The sequence below is a fragment of the Rhinoraja longicauda genome, chromosome 20 (genome assembly GCF_053455715.1).
Source record: "Rhinoraja longicauda isolate Sanriku21f chromosome 20, sRhiLon1.1, whole genome shotgun sequence".
Classification (NCBI taxonomy): Eukaryota; Metazoa; Chordata; class Chondrichthyes; order Rajiformes; family Arhynchobatidae; genus Rhinoraja; species Rhinoraja longicauda.
Genome location: NC_135972.1, coordinates 17,049,392 through 17,072,535, shown reverse-complemented (window position 1 = coordinate 17,072,535; position 23,144 = coordinate 17,049,392). Strand labels below are relative to the sequence as shown.

The 23,144-nt window shown below is 41.5% G+C and overlaps 1 protein-coding gene across 1 annotated transcript in view; it reads left to right on the top strand.

The window, feature by feature from the left end:
- The window catches only part of wdr91 (WD repeat domain 91), a 30,549-nt gene extending 10,016 nt beyond the window's left edge, over positions 1–20,533 (top strand). Inside the window, exons 4-15 of the mRNA XM_078417025.1 lie at positions 1,526–1,608; positions 2,301–2,407; positions 3,512–3,695; positions 4,288–4,488; positions 5,238–5,428; positions 6,524–6,674; positions 10,498–10,592; positions 11,437–11,596; positions 13,291–13,399; positions 15,370–15,482; positions 17,441–17,638; positions 18,839–20,533. Of these exons, the coding sequence (XP_078273151.1) occupies positions 1,526–1,608; positions 2,301–2,407; positions 3,512–3,695; positions 4,288–4,488; positions 5,238–5,428; positions 6,524–6,674; positions 10,498–10,592; positions 11,437–11,596; positions 13,291–13,399; positions 15,370–15,482; positions 17,441–17,638; positions 18,839–19,003 (1,757 nt within the window). The 3' untranslated portion in view covers positions 19,004–20,533. The remainder of the gene's footprint in view (positions 1–1,525; positions 1,609–2,300; positions 2,408–3,511; positions 3,696–4,287; positions 4,489–5,237; positions 5,429–6,523; positions 6,675–10,497; positions 10,593–11,436; positions 11,597–13,290; positions 13,400–15,369; positions 15,483–17,440; positions 17,639–18,838) is intronic.
- The last annotated feature ends 2,611 nt before the right edge of the window (positions 20,534–23,144 follow it).

Below are 23,144 nucleotides of genomic sequence, written 5' to 3'. Positions count from 1 at the left end.
CCACGTCAATCACATAGGCAGGATGCCACAATAGCTAGCAGCAAACTGAAGTCCAGGTAACTTAAAAATGTAGGTGACCCCTGCATTAGGGCTGGTCAGTTAATGGAAATGCAACATAACAGAATTCACGAATCATTACCCAAAAATTTGAGATACTCAATAAAATTTGCTCTCTCAGAATTTACGTGAAAAATGTAAAGACATTTTATTTTTCAAAACATGCGTTTCTTGACACATGTGCAGTTGACTTGGAAAATCACAATATAGCCAGTTTTCTAGGAGAACAATCCCTCGAAGAATGGGAGTTAGCTGTAACAGTTTCTTAGCTGCCATCAGTCTCATTCTTCTTGAGAAAGGGACACCATATAACTAAAGGAGTTAGCTTAAACAAATCCCCATGATGGGGAGAGATGCAAAGTAACTGGTGAAAAAACTGATAAGAGAGTGAATAGTTTACAAAGTGTATCAAGATAAATATAATTTTTACAATTGTAAAACGAAGAAAGTTGTGAGAGGTAAATCTGGATTCTTGATACATGGTAAAGAATGATACTATAAATTTAAATAGTGAATCCTTGAATAATTTGGCTCATTTTCAGTAGCGAATGAGCATGACATTAAGAAAATCCAAAGAAGGTTACTATTGAATCAGGGACCTGAACTTGGTGAAACTAAAATAAGTAAATTAAATGTAATGAATGAAATAAAGGCATTAAGACCAACAAATTACAATTAATAAATTGTTTCCATTCCAGAATTTTAGATAATTTAGATGCCAATATTGCTACCAATGGGATGGATATAGGATATAGTTATATCTATAGTTATACTATAGAATATAGTTAAGATATTAGCACTAACCTTTTCCATTCCATTCAACTCAATAATATATGATAAATAGTTGTAGTCCCAATACATGTTCCAGCAAATATTTATAGTCGCCCAAGCCTCAACGATATATATTTATAATTAGAATGTAATGGAAAATTACAAAAAATAATGTAAAAACTTAATTCATTATTGAAATATGCATCCAGAGAACGGGAGTACAACAGGATAGAAATAAAATCAACACTGCAATTACCAAACATGATGAGCAGCATCTGTGGAGAGAGGTTCTAACTGGCAAGGTCAAAAATAAAAGGTTTACAGAGGAGTGCATGGAAACAAAATAGCAACATTGAACAGTAATTGGACAAGTAAAGGCAAAAGTGTGCATAGAGAAGGTAAAGGTGCAGATAGCAATCATCATCTGAAACTCAGTGTTGCCTCTGGAAGTCTATGATTGCCTCGTCATCGATATGCTGTTCCCCAAGTTTATACTAAGCTTGAATAGAATGGGGAAACTGAGGTCAGAGCAGTAGCGCATCACCTTAGTGCAGTGGTATTCCCTGGAGACACTGCCAGAGACTGAGGTCATTCTTAAAAATGTAAACATGCCTACCAAAGCTATGAGTGCGATTTCACCTTAAATCTTAAACTGAGAATTGACATGTTTGGTTATTTTTCACTTTAACTCTATCACCTGTTCCTGTGTTGCTGAGCTTTGATGAAGAGGTCCAGAGACGCTGCCAGTTGCAGGAAGAAAATGAAACTTTGTGGCAGAAGGTAGTGTTTTATTCTGCAGAGATCTGGATCTAGTGAGGTGGGGATAGATAAGCCTTTTTTTTCTGGGGGTGGAGAGGCTAAGGACAGCTGAAGCTGTAACCAGCATGGCTAGATTCTGGGGTCAGAGCTGCAGCCTGTGGGGCTGCTGATGGGCAGTCCCACCAATGCTAAGTCAATTGTGTGTAGAAAGTAGTTGCCAATCCTAGGGCTGGTGAAAGGTGAGTTGGGTGGGTTGGGATGGGGATGTGAGAGCATGGAGAGTAAGAATGAATAAATTGGGAACTGGGCCGAGGACTGGAAAAGCAAGTCCAGTTGCAAAAATCGCATGTGTCCTTTGCATTGTTTTTGGCTTTCGCAGTTGGTGCATAACTCAAATGGTACTTTGAAAGCAGAATGGTACTCGTGAACAGAATGGTAAACTCTTACGACTTTACATCTGTTGTGAGTAGCAGCATTAGAACATGTTAAGCTTGCTTTTCAAGCCGTACCAGACTGACTACATTGGATGTGTTACATTCTCAGCACATGGGTCTTAATGGGGATTTTGATCTGTCAATTTCAGAAATGCCAGTGCATGACTTCAAGGGCAATGAGATGGGCAGTAAATGCCAGTGAAGCTCACCCCGCTGAGAAATGTATAGATTATTTTTTTTAATTCATTAGTTTACTGTATGTTTCATGTTGTGCCCCAGTTGTTTGCTATGCAAGCAGAACCAAGGGCGAGAAAAGAGGAGGAGATGATTCACCATAAGTTACCCTACTACGTACAGAACATGGACCAGTTGGGAGATTCTGAACTGTGAGTCTTATACCTGAACGGCAATCGTGTGTGATTTAATACTTTTCTCCACATGTTGTAACACAGCAATCATTATAAAGGATTGAATTTGTTCTAGTCCAGGGGAGGGAGGGGGTGGACAGCTTGGTGTGTGTATTGTTAGACAAGCTTGATATAATTTATCAAGCAAAATACTTTAGGTTAAATGGAATTAAATGTCTTAATTCCTTCAATGAGTGTGTAAGTTCCAGTGATATTGGCCATACATTTTGCTTCATCCTATGTGTATTTACACATAATGGGCGGCATTGGGGCATAGCTGGTAGTGATGCTGCTCACTACTCCAGACACTCGGATTGGAATCCTTGCCTCCGCTGCCATTTGTGTGGAGTGTGCTTGTTCTGCCTGTGATTTGTATGGGTGTTCTGTTTTCTCTCCCCAAAGAGGTGCAGGCTAATAAGTTAATTAGCTGCTGTAAATTGTCCCAATAAAAAGTTTGTTGTTGGGAATTTGACAGCTGTATTTGCTACATTACAAGAATGGCAATGCTTCAAAGGTACTTTGTTTTCAGGAAAGTAGTATAGATGGAATGACAATGTGGGAGAAAGGGGTTACAGGGAAAATTAGATGAGTGGGATTGCTTTTGATTTGGCGTAAACTTGGTGTCCAAATGACTCATTCTATGTCGTAAGGAAATATGGAAATTTACGTTGGAAGCTTTGACAGGCTTTTTGATTGCAGTAGATACAAGACTGGCTGCCCCAGTTTTCCAGGTAGCTTTTTAACGATGATATCGGCGAGTGGAGCCCTTAGACACTTTCCTCTTTAATGCAGCATCACAGATATAGGTTGGAAATCAAACATGGGTTCACTTGAACCATGGACCTGCGACTGTTTTTATTCCCACTCTTTTACATCTTTAGCTGGAAATTGCCTAGGTCCTGCAGTGTCAATATTTTCTGCTAATAATCTGCAGCTGTTTGGTATTGTCTTTTCATTGAGAATACATTTCGTGACACTTTGAGATTTGACAGAATATGGTCTATAGGTGTCATGTTCGTGTCTTGCTGTGTGCTGACTCAGATTAACTGGTCTATAGGTTCTGATTTTGCTGTTTATTTGTAGAGATTTGATGTCGAGTCACAGGACCTCCTCTCCAATGCCCTCTCAGACTAAAGCTGGCTCATTTTTGTCAATGTTACTCCCACAAAGCAAGAAACTCCCTGTGAAAGGTTCAATGCACTCAACACCTCTTCAACAGTCTCAGACTCCTGTATCCTCTGGAAAAAAAGATAGTATTAATAACCAGGTATTTGTGGTTTATAGTGAATTAATTTGTTATTGTTCCAATTATTTGTATTGCTTTCCAATTATTGGCATTGCTTTAGGAAACTGGTTATCTGCCTTAGCCTACGCGATCTCCTAGTTGCCAACTTTAACTCCCCTTCTCATTCCCATACTGACCTTTCTGTCCTGGCCCTCCTCCACTGTCAGATTGAGGCCAAACGCAAATTGGAGGAACAGCATCTCATATTTAGCTTGGGCAGCTTACAACCCAGTGGTATGAATATTGATTTCTCTTGCTTCATGTAGCTCTTGCATCCCCTCTCCCTCCGTCTCTTCCCCCACCCTAGTCATCGTACTAGTACCACAGCAAACAATGGACCATTGTAGTCTCCACCTTTCCTTGATTATCATTGCTGGCTTTGATCTGTCTTTTTGCATATCTTTTAATAATTTGTCCTATGTACCTTTTCATTTCTCTTGGTTCCCTCTCCCCTGACTCTCAGTCTGAAGAAGGGTCTCGTCCCGAAACGTTGTCTATTTCTTTTCTCCAGAGATGCTCTCTTACCCACTGAGTTATTCCAGCTTATTGTGTCTACAATTTTTTTTTTGTTCAGGCTGCCAAGAGTAAAGATGGCACGGCTGCCAGAGATGGGAAAATACCATCAACCACAACAGCAGACCTCAGCACTGTCCAGCAGCGTCAGAAGAAGGTGCAGGATCTTGAGAGAGACGTGGGTATGGTGCAGCAACGACAGAGAAAGGTACTGGACTACGGGAAAGAACGAAAGGAACTCTTGTCCAAACAGATTGCCCAGGTAATGACCAGATTGATCAGAAAATACTGTTGGGGATGAATGATTGTGATCTATAATCGTCGTTGTAAGTTATCTCATTAATTAGAACTTTGGAGACAGCATTGTACATTGTATCCAGCTACAAAAGTGGTCCAAGTAAAATTTTTGCAGTTGCAATTCTGGTAGTTTGGGTTACATCATTGTCAGATTACCATTCTCTGACTGGCTTTGTATACATCCTGAATAGAAAGATGGGTCCACTCAATCTTCAGCCTCTACTGGGATTCCTACAATCCAAAGAGTTAGCTTTCTTCTGATTTATATGTTATTTTCATTATAATTTAAGCCGATTAATCTATCAACCTATTATTCTTTTAAATAATGCTTTTGTGTGTTTCCTTCTGACGTTCTATAGTAAATCCTAAACGTGCTGACTACTGTGAGGTTCACGTCTGTGGAAGCTGAAGTCCTCTATTACCTTTTGTAAGACAAGAAATTGAATGCTATTCATTGCAGAATGCATTAAAGTAAAGCCTGATTCGACCCTCTAAGCACTGTTTGCCTGAGCAGTCCCATTGCTTTACTCTGCTGCTCCAGCTGAAATGGGCTTCATCACTCAAAGTAGAAATCAGGTTGAGGATCTGCTGCGCTTGCCTGTTATTGTGGTTCCTAATGTGAAAGGTTACATCAGGTGTTTTTGGATAGATTGAGGTTAACTTAATAAAATACCAAGTATAAATTGTTGCATAATATACTTGTGCTATGTGTAGGGTGTGGAGAAAAAACCTGAGGGCAGTAGTGCCGAGATTGACATTCCCAGCAGCCCTGAATTGCCCATAGATCAACTGGATTCCCCATCAAAACTGGAGAAGTGCAGGCTGGATGGAGGGAGCGAGCAGCCTTTCATTGTATTGAGCCAGGAGGAATATGCAGAGCATCATTCTTCAATCATGCACTGCAGGTGAGCAGCTTAGGGTATACTGTGTAAACTTATCACTGCATCATGCTTTTTAATAGCTTAGCAGTTAATTCCCGCACAAATGTGTGGTAAACGTGAAAATGATTTGCAGTAAGATGTTAGCATTAATTTATTTGAAGAGACTTCATTAACTGTGTTCTAGAGTTGCAAATATTCTTCCACCCTCCTTCACCCCGCCTTGTGCTCTCCTCTCCCCCTCGGACTCACAGCCTCTCCCAGGCCAGTGCTTTTGTTGCCTGTGCCGGGATCACCATTTACTAGTTATCTGCAGGCTGTTTTTGATAGTCCTTGGCATTATCATATCATATCATATATATACAGCGCGGAAACAGGCCTTTTCGGACCACCAAGTCCGCGCCGCCCAGCGATCCCCGTACATTAACACTATCCTACACCCACTGGGGACAATTTTTACATTTACCCAGCCAATTAACCTACATACCTGTACGTCTTTGGAGTGTGGGAGGAAACCGAAGATCTCGGAGAAAACCCACGCAGGTCACGGGGAGAACGTACAAAACTCCTTACAGTGCAGCACCCGTAGTCAGGATCGAACCTGAGTCTCCGGCGCTGCATTCGCTGTAAAGCAGCAACTCTACCGCTGCGCTACCGTGCCGCCCATTGTCAAACCTTGTTTGTTTGCAAGTAAAACTTGCTGATCACACCTTTAAAGACATCCATTACATCAACTAATTTTGATTTTAAAATTCAAAAACATCAGATGCAATTGGAAATCTGAAATAAAAACAAAAAAATGCTGAGAACATTTACAGATCAATCAGCATCTGTGGAAATTGTAAACGTTTCAGATTGAAGACCATTGAATTGGTTTCAACAGTTATCTAAACTTTGTCACAAAAATTGTATACTTTTCAGATACTGATGTAGCATTCTTCTACTTCAAAATTAAATGTTTGCAATTGTGTACTAGGGGTCAATGATGTTGGTGCTCTTGGAGGACCAGTTCCGGGTAAAGAGGGCTTTAAATGGAAGTTAGGTTTATTGGGTGGCGTGTATTATTGGTCTGCTTCTGTCTGTAGATATGCTAGTTTTGAAAATACTTCTTTTGTGATTTAGGGTGGATTGCTCTGGGAGGAGAGTAGCCAGTCTGGATGTGGATGGCGTGGTTAAAGTGTGGACATTCAATCCTACCATGCAGACGAAAGCCACCATAATGTCAAAGTCACAGCTAATTTCCCTGGAGTGGGCCACAAAACCAGACCGATTGGTGAGGACTAATCTGTGTAATCTGGGATGTTTCTTACAAGTACAGTTTATTTCAGAAGATTCACTGGAATAAATTGGGAAAAGCCTTTTGTGATATACTGCTGAGTTGTAGCAAACGGTACTGTCGAGTGGTGGAGTAATGAGCCAAGATGGTAAGGCAAAGTCATAGAGAGATACAGTATAGAACCAGGCCCTTTAGTCCACTGAGTCCATGCTGACATCAACCACCCTACATTAATCCCATTTTTTAAACTACCCCCCCCCCCCCCCAACACCTTTTCTACCACACATCCTCACACTGGGAACAATTGCAATGTGTAATTAATCTATCAACCACATCTTTGGGATTTAGATGGAAATCATGCAAGGAGAACCTTGCTTTTGACCCTTGATGATTTGTCCTTACAAGGTTAGGTTGTCCCTGTGTCTACAATAACCATGTTTAACACTTCATCCTTCTCCCATGTTGACATGGTAGACGGTAAATTTGACTGTAAATTTGTTGACTTCTGTAGGGTGCAACTTGGACATGTCTGGTCAGGATTAGATTTACTCCTAGTTCTGAACTTGTGCCTTGGCTGTAAAACTGCACAGGTCCTTTTTGACCATAACCTCCCATTGATGGGTCGTCACTGTTTAAATGGGAGTATTGCACATAAAGCATCTTTTGAAGTATAATTAAAACATTAAAGGAAGCTCACAGAAACATAATTTGTGGATAAAGCCTAATTGAAAGGCTTTGTCTGTTTCGTCTGTTTCAGTAGATCAGCTATGATTGAATGGCAGAATAGACTTGATGGGCTGAATGGCCTAATTCTGCTCCTAGAACTTATGAACGGTGAGGTTTAACCTAACCTGGTGATTTATTTCACCTTTTAAATTAACTAATCTGATAAGAACAGAGAATGTCAGAAATAGTCATCTAGTTAGTTAGGATGTGCAGTTAAAGGAACAGGTGATCAGATCTTTGGGTGATGATATCTTTGGGATGTCGGGGTGCCAGATGTATCTGCCGAGTTGCTTCTTCCATCAGGCATAATTGATAGTGATCTAAATTTATGCCTCTATTTGTAGTAGATGAATGATTTAGCTATTTTGTATTTGAACTGTTATTTGTGCTATGACAAGTCACTTGGCTTCTCTGAGGAGCTCTGCATTCTGGTATGATGGAGGACTTGCTTCTTGCATTGGGGATTGTATTAAAACAAAGTGAGTTTATTATTCCTGGAAAGAAACCTGGCTTAAACCAAAGTCCAGGTAACCAATGAGTAGAAATGGAAGCGAGAAAATAAAGTTGGAAAGATAATGCAGGATGGTGACTTTAGCGTCCTGGGTCATTGGGATGGGTTCTGGAGGAGCAAGTACCTGTAAATGCTATAATTTGCTCTTAATAGGGTTGGGCCTGGCCTACCTTGTGTAAGTCTGACTGTCCGTTTACATCTCCCTTGCCCACAGTCTGTTCCTGATCATAACAACACACAGCATAAAATAAGTGTTCCCTCATTCATTCCCCAGGGATGTTCTTGCACCCCTCTTTCGCCACTCTAGTGTTCTTGCTTCTCCTCCAGAGCAAGGAGGTAGAAATAGACATAGTCAGAGAGGTTTGAATACTTGCATCCAGCCTTGTTGCAATCTCCATCTGCATTTCTCTCTGTTACCTAGGCTACATCACATCCAGATGATGTGACATTTATTTTAAGCATAACCCTACTTTCGGAGACAATCAACATCAATTTTTAACCCATCCATTAGCTCCAACACCTTTGCTTCCACCAGCATTGTGGCAGCATCTTTGTCCCTGGTATAGATTGGTCTTGGCCTTGTCCTCCTTCACTTTGCACAGATCACCACCTTGAAGCTTAATGGGTCCCAATCCACTTACCATTTACATGCCCATAAAGACCTTTGGATTCTCTTTCATGTCAATTTTTACTCTTTTCTCATTTTTTCTGTACCTATGTAATTGCTTATTTATATCTCCTCTCTCGGCTTACAATACTTAGTCTGATTCTCACTTGAACCTTTAGTTTAGTTTAGAGATATAGTGCGGAAACAGACCCTTTGGCCAACTGAGTCCGCACCGACCAATGATCCCCGCACACTAACATAATCCTACACACATACGAGCGTCAATTTTCAATTTTATCAAAGCCAATTAACCTACAAGCCTACATTTTTGGAGTGTGAGAGGAAATGGAGTGCCCGGAAAAAGCCCACGCGGCCACAAAGAGAACGTACCTACTCCACTCAGACAGCACTGGTAGTCAGGATCAAACCCAGGTGTCTGGCACTATCAAGCAACAGCTCTACCACTTTGACACCCACATTTATTCACCTACATTTTAAAATGTCACCATTACCTGCCTTGTTTGTCTTCAGGGAGCTCTGTTTTTGGTTCTCCTCTCTTTACCTGACATTAGTAGAACAGAAAATGCTAGAATAGAATTAATGAAGCAAGTGGTGTCAGAGCACTTGGAAAATATTGATAGGACTAGGCAGAGTTAATATGGATTTATGAAAGGGGGATCAAGTTTGACAAATTGGTGGAATTGTCTGAGATTTTTGCTAGAATAGATGAGGGCAAACCAATTGATGTGCTAATTTTGGACATCCAGCAGGACAGTAATGGATGAAGTCAGGATTCTGATCATCCGCATGTACAATTTCCTTGGGTCACCAACCCACTTATTCATCTTGCTGACATTTAAAAACTCGGATGTTAAAAAACGTAGAAAATAGGTGCAGGAGGAGGCCATTCGGCCCTTTGAGCCAATTTTTTTTCCTATACTCATCTCTTTCTTGTTGATCTAGCTAACAACAGTGGTATCATCGGTGAACTTAAAGATTGGGTTGGTGCTGTAATTGATCAGTCATTTGTGTACAGGCAGTAAAGCAGAGATCTGAGCATGCAATACTGAGGAACACCAGCTTTAAGGGTCAAGGTGAATCCTTCTGGGTTGTTTCATGTGGAATATTTTATATTACCACATTTTGTCAGCTGCTTTTGTGATCAGTAGCTCGAGTTGACAGAGCTATATTGTGCTCTGTGGCGATGAACAATTTGCACATATACATGTGTAGATGTTCCCAGGCCCCTTCCATCTCTTCATTCTTCAAAAAAAAGGACCATGAGGACCTTTAGTCAAAATTTGGTAAATTAATGTTTAATGATTTATCGTGAAATATTTTTTCCAGTTGTACCTGAAGGCGAGGCTTGTCTCCGAAGATAAGTCATCAGTTCTTTGCAATCCAAAATCTCTTTCAGAAGAATTTGTTTAGTTGTCTGACTTTAGATCATCTTTACTGTTGGGTAGTGTCTGACTGAATCTACATTGCATGAGTAGGCCACTCTGCCACTCTGCCGCTTTGCCATTCAATAAGATCACGAGCCATCTAATTGTAACCTCAACTCTGCATTCCCACCCAGTTCTGCCTTGCTTATCAAATATCTATGTAGCTCAGCTTAAAAAAACCCACTGTTTTCACCACACTTTAAGGAAGATATTTATTCCAAGGACTTGTGATTCTCTAAAAGACTTAAAAAACGTCATCTCTTGTCTTAAATGTTTGGCCCCTTATTTTTAAACAGAGGCCCATAGTTCTAGATCCTTCGACAGGAGGAAGCATCCTCTCCACTTCTACAAGAGCAGTTGCAGTTTGTTATAAAGGACTTCAGGGGCTTTAATGATCATTTGTTGCATTTTTTCCATGCATTGCACAATTTCAAGAATGAAGTGTACAATGGTCACCGTAAAGGAACAAATTATCTTCCTCAAGATGTAACACAGTATGTGTTGTAAATAGCAGCATTTTTTTTCCTGCAGCTATTGCTTGGCAGCGGAGTTGGGACAGTCCGACTTTATGATACTGATGCCAAGAAGAGTCTGTATGAGCTAACAATTGATGAATCCTACCCCCGGTAAGTTTGAGAGGTAATGTGCATGAGATGTCCTTGTGTATAGAAATGTAACAGAAAAAGTGCTCAATTTGTTTGTATTTCTTGTCCTCTGCAAAAACCCATCTTTTACCTGTTCATATAAATCAGATTCTGTTTTCACCACAACAACCAGCCCCTCCACACCCCTTGTTGTATCTCAAGTTCATTTGTTCTAAACTTGTTTAATTATGTGTTTTTTCCCCTTGACCAAAACCCTCAATTACTATTAATGCTCATTTTCTGTCAACCAGATCACTTCTGATGTTTAATAAAACCTTTTTTTAAATGATCCCTTTTGAGAATCACCGTCATTTTGTACCCTCTATTTCCTGGCCCTTCTGCCAATGGGAAGTTTCTCACTCCTTACACAGAAAATATTTCCAAGAACTCATGGTATCATTTACATCTGCCTGAACAGACACTTGGGCTGGTATCAATGCATTATCCAAAGAACTCCACCTTCAACAATGTACTATCTCAGCACTGTACTGGAGCATCACCCGAGAATACCATTTGCTTAGCATTGCCGTGCTGGGCCTGGATTTCCGTTCAATTTCTTGAATCAATGGCCTTCTGAGCCCAAGGGTGCTACTACTGAGGCAACGCTAACACAAGGTTCAATAGTCTGACCACAAGATTAGGAACAGGATCGTAACTAAACTTTGTTGTTCTGTATCCAACTAGAGTTGAGGACACGAGGAAGAGCAGAGGGAATTGATGGTTTAGTTGTTAATCTATACTACTGCAAAGAGATGGCATTCCAACCTTTGTAAAGTTGGTATGGGATGTTCTACTTTTAACTTGAGAATGTTGTTTTTGTCAACAGAATCTTGTCGCTAGCTTGCAGTCCGAATGGTACCTCATTTGTTTGCTCCTCTGCCGCTCCAAGCATCAAACTAGCAACTATACCTGATACTGGAGAGAAGGGCATGAACCTAGTTCCAGGCAATCTTCTGCTGTGGGACACGAAGACCATGAAGCAACAGGTAATCTGCCAGCAGAGATGGCGGAACTAAGTGCGATGATAAACGCAAAGTGCTGGAGTAACTCAGCTGGTCTCTGAAGATAAACGATGGGTGATGTTTTGGGTCAGGACCCTACTTCAGGCTGAAAATAGGGGGAGGGAACTGGAGGTAAAAAAAAGGGCAGAACAAATCAGTACTGGTAACAGACGACTAAGGAACAGATGAGCGCATAATGGCCCATTGTTGGCTGGGGAAGAGGTGATAACAGAGGGGTACAAGGATGCGAACAGTGGAATTAGTAGGACGACTAGGATGGGGGAGATACGGAGGGCAGGGGTTACTTAAAATTAGAGAAATCAGTATTCACACTGCTGGGTAGTAAGCTGCCCAAGTGAAATGTGAGGTGCTGTTCCTCCAGTTTGTGTGTGGCCTCACTCTGGCAGTGGAGGATGCCCAGGACAGAAAAGTCAGTATGGGAATGGGAAGGGGAGTTAAAATGTTTGGAAACCGGGAGATTGTGTAGGCCAAGGCGGATTGCATGTAAACATTCAGTAAGATAATCGCTGAAAATTTGTGCCCCATACATTCAAATCCAAATCATTAATATATACATGTATACCAACAGAAGTAATGGTACCTGTACTTGCATCAGGTTAACTTGAGTGTATAATTTCTTCCAATCTGTAAAATATCCTTTTACCTCTATTTTCACTTTCTTTATGTTTGCCCATTTCATTGCATATCCTTCGATCTCCATAACAACCATGGCTTTAAATGCCTTTTGGAAGTCCAAATATACAATATCAACTTTATTTCTGTCATCAACCCACTCATCACTTTGCATCATTACATCTTGCAGTGATCTACCGCCTTTTTCTAGCTATTCTAAACCTTGTGCTATTATGATTGATATTTCCTAAGCACTCCTTCTCTGATGCTAGCTCCGCCTGGCCTGGATTATTCCCCAGAATTAAAATGTACGGTTCAAGAGCAGACTTCAGAAACTCTCCTCTTCTTTGCCCCTTATGTCATTGCTTTCAACTTGGATAACTTACGTGGATAACTTAATGCATGTATCTGCAATTCTTACACAACTCTGCAATTTCCCTTTAAATCTGCGCTTTACTATCCATTCCGCTAGTCAGCAACCAACAGAATCATCCCAGAGTGTGAAAGCATTGTTTTTTAATTGGAAACAGATTTTGACCTTGAGCATTCCAGGATATCTCTTCTCTCCAGCACTACCGTGAATGCTGCCATTTCCCCACCTTCCCATTTTTCCTGTATACCTTGTATTCCGGAACACTTAGAACCTAATCCTGTTCTTTGTTTATAGCCGGGCTAAACTTGGCCTCCGTTTGGAAAAGAAATGCATTTGTACAAATATATGACTGATATTGAATTGGGTGCTAGTTCTGAATAATGCTTGTTCAGATTAGCCTTCTCACCCAGAATATTTTGGTTTACTTCAACACTTTTGCATCTTTCCCTTTGCAACCACCACCTCCATGAAGCTCTTATCCTAATTGGGAGGTTATGTTGTCAGTTGCTCCACTTGATCAGGGGAATAACTGTTGACTCCAGCTTAAGTATGAGCAGTATTGGGAATTAAATTATGATCAGTAGTATTGCTGTCTTATAATGAAAGATGTCAGTTTGTATCTTCAGACTACTGAGGACTTAAGGTTTCAAACAGATTATCTTGTTTCCTGCAGCACCAATTTTCCTTAGATCCTGAGCCAATTGCCATTAACTGTACAGCTTTCAGTCATAACGGAAATCTGCTGGTGTCTGGAGCTGCTGATGGCATCATCCGACTCTTTGGTAAGGTTGACCTTTCTGCAGGATGAGACTTTGAATGCTTCTTTCATAAAACATAGAACAGTACAGCATAGGGACATGCCCTTCTGCCCACAATGTCATGCCAGATATGATGCCAAGTTAAACCTACCTCTGCTGCCTGCATACCCCTCCATTATCTGCATTTCCATGTGCTTATCTAAAAGCTTTTTAAATGCCATGAATGTATCTGTTTCTCCTATCATCCTGCATACGTTCCAAGCCCCCACCGCTTTTTGAGTAAAAATAAACTTGTCCTGCACATTTCCTTTAAACTTTCCCCTCTGACCTTAAAGCTATTCTCTAATCTTTGTCATCCCAACCCAGTCAGTAATTGTTCTGACTGTCTAACCTATCTATGCCTCTCATAATTTAATATACTTCTCAGTTCTCCCCTCAACATCTGATGCTTCCAGGTTTTCCAATCCAAACAATCCAAGTTTGCCCAACATCTCTGCTGGTTACCGATCTGTGTTTCAGTCAGCACTAAAAGGTGATGATCAGTACCGAGCCTGCTTGCACCAGATGCATTTCTCCTAAAACCAGTTGCAGCATTCTGGTAAATCTCTTCTGCGCACTCTCTAAAGCCTAAAATCCTTCCTGCAATGGGACGATCAGAACTCCACTCAATACTCCAAATGTGGCCTCATCAAAGTTTTATAAAGCTGCAACATGACCTCCTGACTCTTGCACTCAATATCCTAATTGATGAGGGCAAGCATTCCATACACTTTCTTTCCCACTCTATCTACTTATGTTGCCACTTTCAAGGAGCAATAGACTTGGATTCCAAGATCGCTTTGTACATCAATACTGTTAAGGGTTTTGCCATTAACTGCATACTTACCACTTACATTTGACCTTGCAATGTACAACATTTCACTCTTACCATCTGCCATTTCTCTGCCCATATCTATAATTATCAAATCGTGCTGTATCATTTGACAGCCTTCCTTGCTGTCTGCAACTTCACCAATTTTGCTGTTGTCTGCAAACTTACTAATCAGCCCATCTACATTTCCAAGTCTTTTTTATCACAAACAACAGAGGTCCCAGCATATGTTTTGCTTCAGTTACTTGATAGACAATAGACAATAGGTGCAGGAGTAGGCCATTCAGCCCTTCGAGCCAGCACCGCCATTCAATGCGATCATGGCTGATCACTCTCAATCAGTACCCCGTTCCTGCCTTCTCCCCATATCCCCTCACTCCGCTATCCTTAAGAGCTCTATCCAGCTCTCTCTTGAAAGCATCCAACGAACTGGCCTCCACTGCCTTCTGAGGCAGAGAATTCCACAACTTCACCACCCTCTGACTGAAAAAGTTCTTCCTCATCTCCGTTCTAAATGGCCTACCCCTTATTCTTAAACTGTGGCCCCTTGTTCTGGACTCCCCCAACATTGGGAACATGTTATCTGCCTCTAATGTGTCCAATCCCCTAATTATCTTATATGTTTCAATAAGATCCCCCCTCATCCTTCTAACTGTTGGTTAGATTTGATAATAATACGGAAGGTAAAATGTCTGTATACCCAGCCCTCTGCCCTTCAACAATATGATGGGCTGCCAGGGTCCAGTTTTGTGAACGTTATTTGATCTCTTGTGAACTGGTTACCGATCTGTGTTTCAGTCAGCACTAAAAGGTGATGATCAGTACCGAGCCTGCTTGCACCAGATGCATTTCTCCTAAAACCAGTTGCAGCATCACAACTTGCTGGAATTCATTAAGTACAGACCAGAATCAAACAGGGCTTCGTAATTCAAAAGCTTCTCATTCCTGAAATTTAGGGGAGGGAGTCAGGCTTTTGAAAAACTCAGTGACTTATGTTTTAAATTTTGCGTTGCCTCCATCTGATCTAAACAGAAAATCGGGTTAAGCTGCATTTATGGAGAGAGAAATTTCCAGTAAATGGCTGCTCATGCGAATTGTGAATGTGTCTGTTTGTATGCTTCAGACATGCAGCGGTACGACTGTGCTATGAGCTGGCATGCACATTCTGGTGAGGTTTATTCCGTGGAATTCAGCTATGATGAAAACTCTGTTTACAGCATTGGTGAAGATGGAAAGGTAATGGAACTATTGTTAAACACAGAACTTGGACCGTTTGAACAAACAGTTCTGTTGGAGAGATGGTAGCACCAGTAACTCTGCCCACCAGGTCATGAGGATAGCTTCCTAGGCCTACTTTTAGAGATGGTCTGGAAATCTGACAGTGTGCACTTTAACCACATGTGATTTTTTCTATTACAAATCTTAAATTGTGGAGTAAAGAGGCAAATAAATAAATGATGGGGGAGGGCTTCAATTTGCCTTATCTTATCTCGCTGTACACTGTTAGCAAGGAGCTGTAGCTCAACATTTTCACAGTTTGGCTCTATATGGGAATACCATATATTTCCCCTTAAGTGTTAAATGCTTCAATTGCTTTGAGGCTGATTTATTCAGGCATGTGAATTTTCCACATTTCCGCGGATATCCACATTTTGCGCTTTTTGCATGATTTCCGTGTTTTTCACTGTGCCAAAATCGCGTTCACCAACGGAGAAATTGGATCGAAAAAAAGAAAGAAAAAAAAGAAAATAAACGATGTATAAACTTGTAATGAACACTAGGGTTTCGCTAGGGGTTCCGCGAGAAATCCCCCGTGCCTTGGAAGTCTCCCCGGAAATGTGGCATCTAGGCTGGGAAAGGCAGCCAATCTCGACCTCATCGGGACTTCCATGGCCAATCGATGGGTTGAATTTGCAACCTGCGGCCGGGGCTCTGGAACTCCAGCCCAGCTGGACCCAGCACATCTATCCCCATAGCCGACTTCCTTGGCTGGCTGGGTAAACCAGCAAAGCTCTGGAACCAAGAGTGCCAGAAAATCAGTGGTGGAACTGTAATGAGTAAATATTAAATTTACGTGCAAGATTATATAACTAAATTAATTAAGACGGGGTTAAAATATAAAACACAGCAGAAAAGCCAATTACCACTTTTTTTGGGCTGATTATCAGTTAATGTGTGAATTTACTTCAAAATGTTGTTAGTATTCAGTGACATATTCACATTATTTGGTAATGTCTATTTTTACTTTGAAATGCACTAAAAGAGGCTTGAAACTGGTAATTTTGTGTGTAAATTTTCAAAGGATTTCCAAGTTTTTGACCCCGTTGTACACCTCGCGCAAGCGCTCGGCTCTTTTCCTCTTTTTTTTTACCTCAGTCACATGCCTGTTAAAATTAGTCCTGATACTGGTAAGGTGGACTGTATCTCAATTTAAAACCTTTAATTTTTTAATCTTGTCCTTTTCCATAACATTCCTAAATGTAACTAAATTACTATAACTACTACAAAAGTGCTGTTCCACTGATAATCATTCCGCTTGCCCAGTTTCATTGCCAAAAACAATCGAGTCTTGCGACCCCACTTCTTGGGCTTGCTACACACGCACTTAAAATATTTTTCCTGAAAGGAATTTTGGATGTGTGCCTTTGTATTAAATATATATTTGGATGATATAAATCACCTGTTACTGCCCTAACTTTCCCTCCTCCATTGGTCTTTATTGCCCCCTTTTTGATTCTTTACTTTGGTCCAGACGGCCTCAATTGATGCCCATCCATTATATCATCTCTTCAACATTTGTGATTGATTCTTTAAACAATAATACAACCCTGGTGCCCTGCTGAACTGCTTCTGAGTTTGCAGCGATGCACTATTGTTATAAGATATTTAAGTAGCGTATGCTTAAGTTTATTAACCATACACAGCTCATCGGTGCTTTTCAATGTACTTTTTAATGATGGTTGTATTGGGGCATTTCAACCACCCTGGTGACTTCTAAAACAGTAATAGTGTGCCATTCTATGTTAATGTTCTTCCATCAGAACAGAACAATTTTTAGGCTTGTCTGTCTTGGTGAGTCTGTGTGCCAACATGTTTGTGTGACTCCTCATCTCCACTAGAACAAGTAAAGTATGTTTGCAATTATTTGATAGTTCTGTCTGATTTATTTTATGTTGATTCTCTGGCCAACGCAGTTTATTCAGTGGAATATTCATAAGAGCGGAGTGAAGGTTTCTGAGTGTGTGGTGCAGTCGGATGCAATCGGTCCATTTGTGCTGTCTGGATACAGTGGTTACAAGCAAGTACAGGTGCCACACGGAAGACTGTTTGCCTTTGACTCGGAGGGACACTGTGTGCTTACTTGCTCATCTACTGGTGGAATCATTCACAAGGTAAGACGTGTACCTCGCTTATTAATGATGAGAGAGCTTTGCTTTCTCTCGCCGTCTATTTCCTTTCTCGTAATAAAATTTATTTATCCTAAAATAAAACACCACTGGTACTTCACCTCGTGTAAATCAGGTGATGAGAGTCATGGACTATTCACCAGTGGAGTGTTACAGTCTGAGCATTAACCACTACTTTCAACTTACGTGCATCATTTCAGCAAGGAATTCTTGGGCACACAAATTCAAATTCTGGCATCCCTCTGCCATGGCTGTTACTTGTCTACTCTGGATTTTAATTCTAATTTATTTCATTATTATCCTTAATTAAATGTTTAAATTAACATATTTGAAGAACTCTTCAGAGCTGTGCGTTTATTTCTGAGCAGCTGGCCTCAGGAAGATTTGGGAGGTACAGATTCACCTGAAGGACTGCAAATCTGAAGGGGTTAAAGTATGGAATTATGAACGTGGAAACTATATTCTCATCAGCGGCAGACCAATTTGGATAGCTAAAGTGCCAGGATAATTTGATCGAGTAGGTAAAAAGGAAGTATTTCCCCCAGTATGGGAGTCAGAACAAGCAGGTTATGCCTTAAAATCAGAGCTTGGGCTCTTCAGGGCGAGGTGGTTCCTCAGATAAAGAGTGGAAGTTGGAACTCTTCAAAAAAAAATGGCACTGTCAGAAATCAGTTCAACTTATTAATGACAGTTCAACTAGGGGTATGAAAATGTACAGAATAGAGGGACAAAAGTTCTGTACCTCTCCATACCTCTAGTTTACCTCTCGCCTTCAGTCTGAAGAAGGGTCTAGACCCGAAACGTCATCTATTCCTTTTCTCCAGAGATGCTACCCGTTCTGCTGAGTTACTCCAGCTTTTTGTATCTACAAATAGCTTGAGAGGCAGGGAGTCGGATTTTAATTTACAATTAAATCACTGACGAAAAACAACGAATATTTAGGCCCAAAGCCAAAATGGTGTTGTTCCAGCACATCCTGTGGGAATTCAGCCCAATCTACTTCACCTTTCTCCTTGTGCACAAGGTTCACTGAAAGCAGCAGGGCAGTTTGACTAAGTGGGTTTGTGAAAGCATACTAGATCTGGGGATATATTTTTTAAAAGGCATAAAAGGGGCAGAAGAAGTGAAGAGCAGGTGCTATTCTTGTTTGTACTTATTGATTCCGATGAACTTTCTACCTTCCAGCTGACCAACACAGAACGAGCCATGGAGCCCTGCCTATCGCTGGGAGGTCATCGAGCTCCTGTAGTCACTGTTGACTGGTGTACTGCAATGGATTGTGGAACATGCCTGACAGCATCAATGGACGGAAGAATAAAGTTGACTACTCTACTGGCACATAAACCATAAAACTATGGCCCATCAGAACTGAAACTCTGGCATGGATCACCAAGAGTGTTTGATCCAAAACCTGTGTATGTTACAATTCTGACCTTCCATCTGTATTGATATATGAAGGATCCACGAACCAAATAGTTCTAAGTGTGTTGTTGAACTCTCTCTAATTAAATTGATTGTGCTGTGCTTTAACAACTTGTTTTTATGAAAAGTTGTTCCTGCTGTTGCTTCATGTCTCACAATCAAAATATTGTGTTTAAACTCACTTTAAAAATAATAGTAGAAACTGGTATCCGAACAATAAAGAGCATTTTGCCTTGTTTGAGCAACGTAAAATGCCAAATGCCTAAACAGTATTCTACATTTGAGACTTCCCTCACATTTGGAACTTAAAACAAAACTTCTGCCTGAAAATTATGCAGCAGTTCTATTTCTTCATGCACTGAAGTGGGGGTGGAGGGTGTGATCAATAAGCCATCCAGAATCCCAAATTATGGTCATTGAACGCCCATTGTAAGTGTTAGGTGTTGCGGTTATTTGCCTTGCCCCTCGAAGGGTAAAAGTTAAACATAGCTCACTCCTTTGCTGTCCACTGCCAATTGTTGGCTTAATTTGAGTTAACACGGGAATCTTCACCCGGCCCGGACACGAAAAGGATTGACAGATTGATAGCTCAAGCTTTTGTGAATGTTGGTTGAGAGTGGCCTGGAGAGGCAGTGGTAGCTGTGGCCACATCTGTTGCCAGCACTTACTCCTTAGCTTCACATGGATAGATGGGTTTGAAATGTTCTGGAAATGCAAGGATTTAGCACATTATAGATTGTCTAGTCCAAGAATGTTCAAACAAGCCTTTGTGTTATTTATTTATTCGTGTCACACACAACTGTTTACCAACAGCGAGCAAATTTTAGTGCCACGTCGTTGGCCTCTGCAAGATCCTTTACAGTGCATGTGTCATGCAGCATGTCAGAGCTCAGGAGATGTTCCATAGTCTGGAGGCCCCGTCCACACTCGCAGTCTGCCACATCTATAGTATATCCCCACTTCAGCATGTTCGATTTGCTCCTCCCTATGCCTGTCCACAGTCTGTTGAGACTGCGCCATGTTATCCACGGTTGGTCGGAACCTGGTGGGAGTTTCTCAGAGGGATCGATTGCCATGTGAATGTCTTCCGGAGATTTCTCTAGTCTCTCTTCCCAGAGTTTGAGCCTTCTGGACGATGCACTGCAGTCCAGGAAATGGACAGAAGAGAGGAAACGTCTGCGTGATTTCAAACGCTGAGGTAGCAAAGGGTGGTCATGTAGGGGGTGTCTTTCATCCTCTGATTGTCTGAGGCATTCTTTTTGACTGGCTACAGCTCTTCTGATTCCAGGAGGTGCAATGCCAGAGAGTAGGTAGATGTCAGTCTTGGTAGGTTTCATGCATCCACTGATGCAGCAACAGCTTGTGTTTAGCACAGGATCAATCTTCCTTGCATGAGCTGAGCGCTCCCATATTGCGCAGGCATGCTCGGCAGTGGAGAGGCAGAGAGCCAGAGCTGTTGATCGAATGGTTAACAGCTCTGGCTCTCTGCTTCTCCACTGTCTTTTATTTAATTGCGCTTGATTGTGGAGATTTAAACTGGGGTGCCCTTTAGCAAAAAATTGCTCTATTGCGGTTGACTCAAGTTGGAGAACTGAATGTTTGAGAAGAATGTAGCATTTTGATACGGTAGCGCAACTCCTTCAATTTTACTAAGCCTCAGATCAGACCTTTCTAAACAATTGTTTTGTATTCTTATGCTTCAGTAAACACTTGGAACACTGAAGACTTGGTTCAAGGTCTGCTGTTTATGAATAAAATGAATTTTGAATCTGCCTGGGGTGTACTCTCAAGTGCAATGGCAATACTTTTGTAAAGGTGTTGTATTTAAATATGTTGCTGTATTGCATAGACAATAGACAATAGGTGCAGGAGTAGGCCATTCAGCCCTTCGAGCCAGCACCGCCATTCAATGCGATCATGGCTGATCACTCTCAATCAGTACCCCATTCCTGCCTTCTCCCCATACCCCCTCACTCCGCTATCCTTAAGAGCTCTATCCAGCTCTCTCTTGAAAGCATCCAACGAACTGGCCTCCGCTGCCTTCTGAGGCAGAGAATTCCACACCTTCACCACTCTCTGACTGAAAAAGTTCTTCCTCATCTCCATTCTAAATGGCCTACCCCTTATTCTTAAACTGTGGCCCCTTGTTCTGGACTCCCCCAACATTGGGAACATGTTTCCTGCCTCTAATGTGTCCAATCCCCTAATTATCTTATATGTTTCAATAAGATCCCCCCTCATCCTTCTAAATTCCAGTGTATACAAGCCTAATTGCTCCAGCCTTTCAACATACGACAGTCCCGCCATTCCGGGAATCAACCTAGTGAACCTACGCTGCACGCCCTCAATAGCAAGAATATCCTTCCTCAAATTTGGAGACCAAAACTGCATACTACTCCAGGTGCGGTCTCACCAGGGCCCGGTACAACTGTAGAAGGACCTCTTTGCTCCTATACTCAACTCCTCTTGTTACGAAGGCCAACATTCCATTGGCTTTCTTCACTGCCTGCTGTACCTGCATGCTTCCTTTCAGTGACTGATGCACTAGGACACCCAGATCTCGTTGAACATCCCCTCTTCCTAACTTGACACCATTCAGATAATAATCTGCCTTTCTATTCTTATTTCCAAAGTGAATAACCTCACACTTATCTACATTAAACTGCATCTGCCATGTATCCGCCCACTCACACAACCTGTCCAAGTCACCCTGCAGCCTTATTGCATCTTCCTCACAATTCACACTACCCCCCAGCTTAGTATCATCTGCAAATTTGCTAATGGTACTTTTAATCCCTTCATCTAAGTCATTAATGTATATCGTAAATAGCTGGGGTCCCAGCACCGAACCTTGCGGTACCCCACTGGTCACTGCCTGCCATTCCGAAAGGGACACATTTATCCCCACTCTTTGCTTTCTGTCTGTCAACCAATTTTCTATCCATGTCAGTACCCTACCCCCAATACCATGTGCTCTAATTTTGCCCACTAATCTCCTATGTGGGACCTTGTCGAAGGCTTTCTGAAAGTCGAGGTACACCACATCCACTGACTCTCCCCTGTCAATTTTCCTAGTTACATCCTCAAAAAATTCCAGTAGATTTGTCAAGCATGATTTCCCCTTCGTAAATCCATGCTGACTCGGAATGATCCTGTTACTGCTATCCAAATGCTCAGCAATTTCGTCTTTTATAATTGACTCCAGCATCTTTCCCACCACTGATGTCAGACTAACTGGTCTATAATTACCCGTTTTCTCTCTCCCTCCTTTCTTAAAAAGTGGGATAACATTTGCTATCCTCCAATCCACAGGAACTGATCCTGAATCTATAGAACATTGAAAAATGATCTCTAATGCTTCCACTATTTCTAGAGCCACCTCCTTAAGTACCCTGGGATGCAGACCATCAGGCCCTGGGGATTTATCAGCCTTCCGTCCCATCAGTCTACCCAAAACCATTTCCTGCCTAATGTGGATTTCCTTCAGTTCCTCCATCACCCTAGGTTCTCCGGCCCCTAGAACATTTGGGAGATTGTGTGTATCCTCCTCAGTAAACACAGATCCAAAGTAACGGTTTAACTCGTCTGCCATTTCTTTGTTCCCCATAATAAATTCCCCTGCTTCTGTCTTCAAGGGACCCACATTTGCCTTGACTATTTTTTTCCTCTTCACGTACCTAAAAAAACTTTTGCTATCCTCCTTTATATTATTGGCTAGTTTACCCTCGTACCTCATCTTTTCTCCCCGTATTGCCTTTTTAGTTAACTTTTGTTGCTCTTTAAAAGAGTCCCAATCCTCTGTCTTCCCACTCTTCTTTGCTATGTTATACTTCCTCTCCTTAATTTTTATGCTGTCCTTGACTTCCCTCGTCAGCCACAGGTGTCTCTTACTCCCCTTAGAGTCTTTCCGCCTCTTTGGGATAAATTGATCCTGCAACCTCTGCATTATTCCCAGGAATACCTGCCATTGCTGTTCTACCGTCTTCCCTGCTAGGGCCTCCTTCCAGTCAATTTTGGCCAGCTCCTGCCTCATGCCTCTGTAATCCCCTTTGCTTTACTGTAATACCGA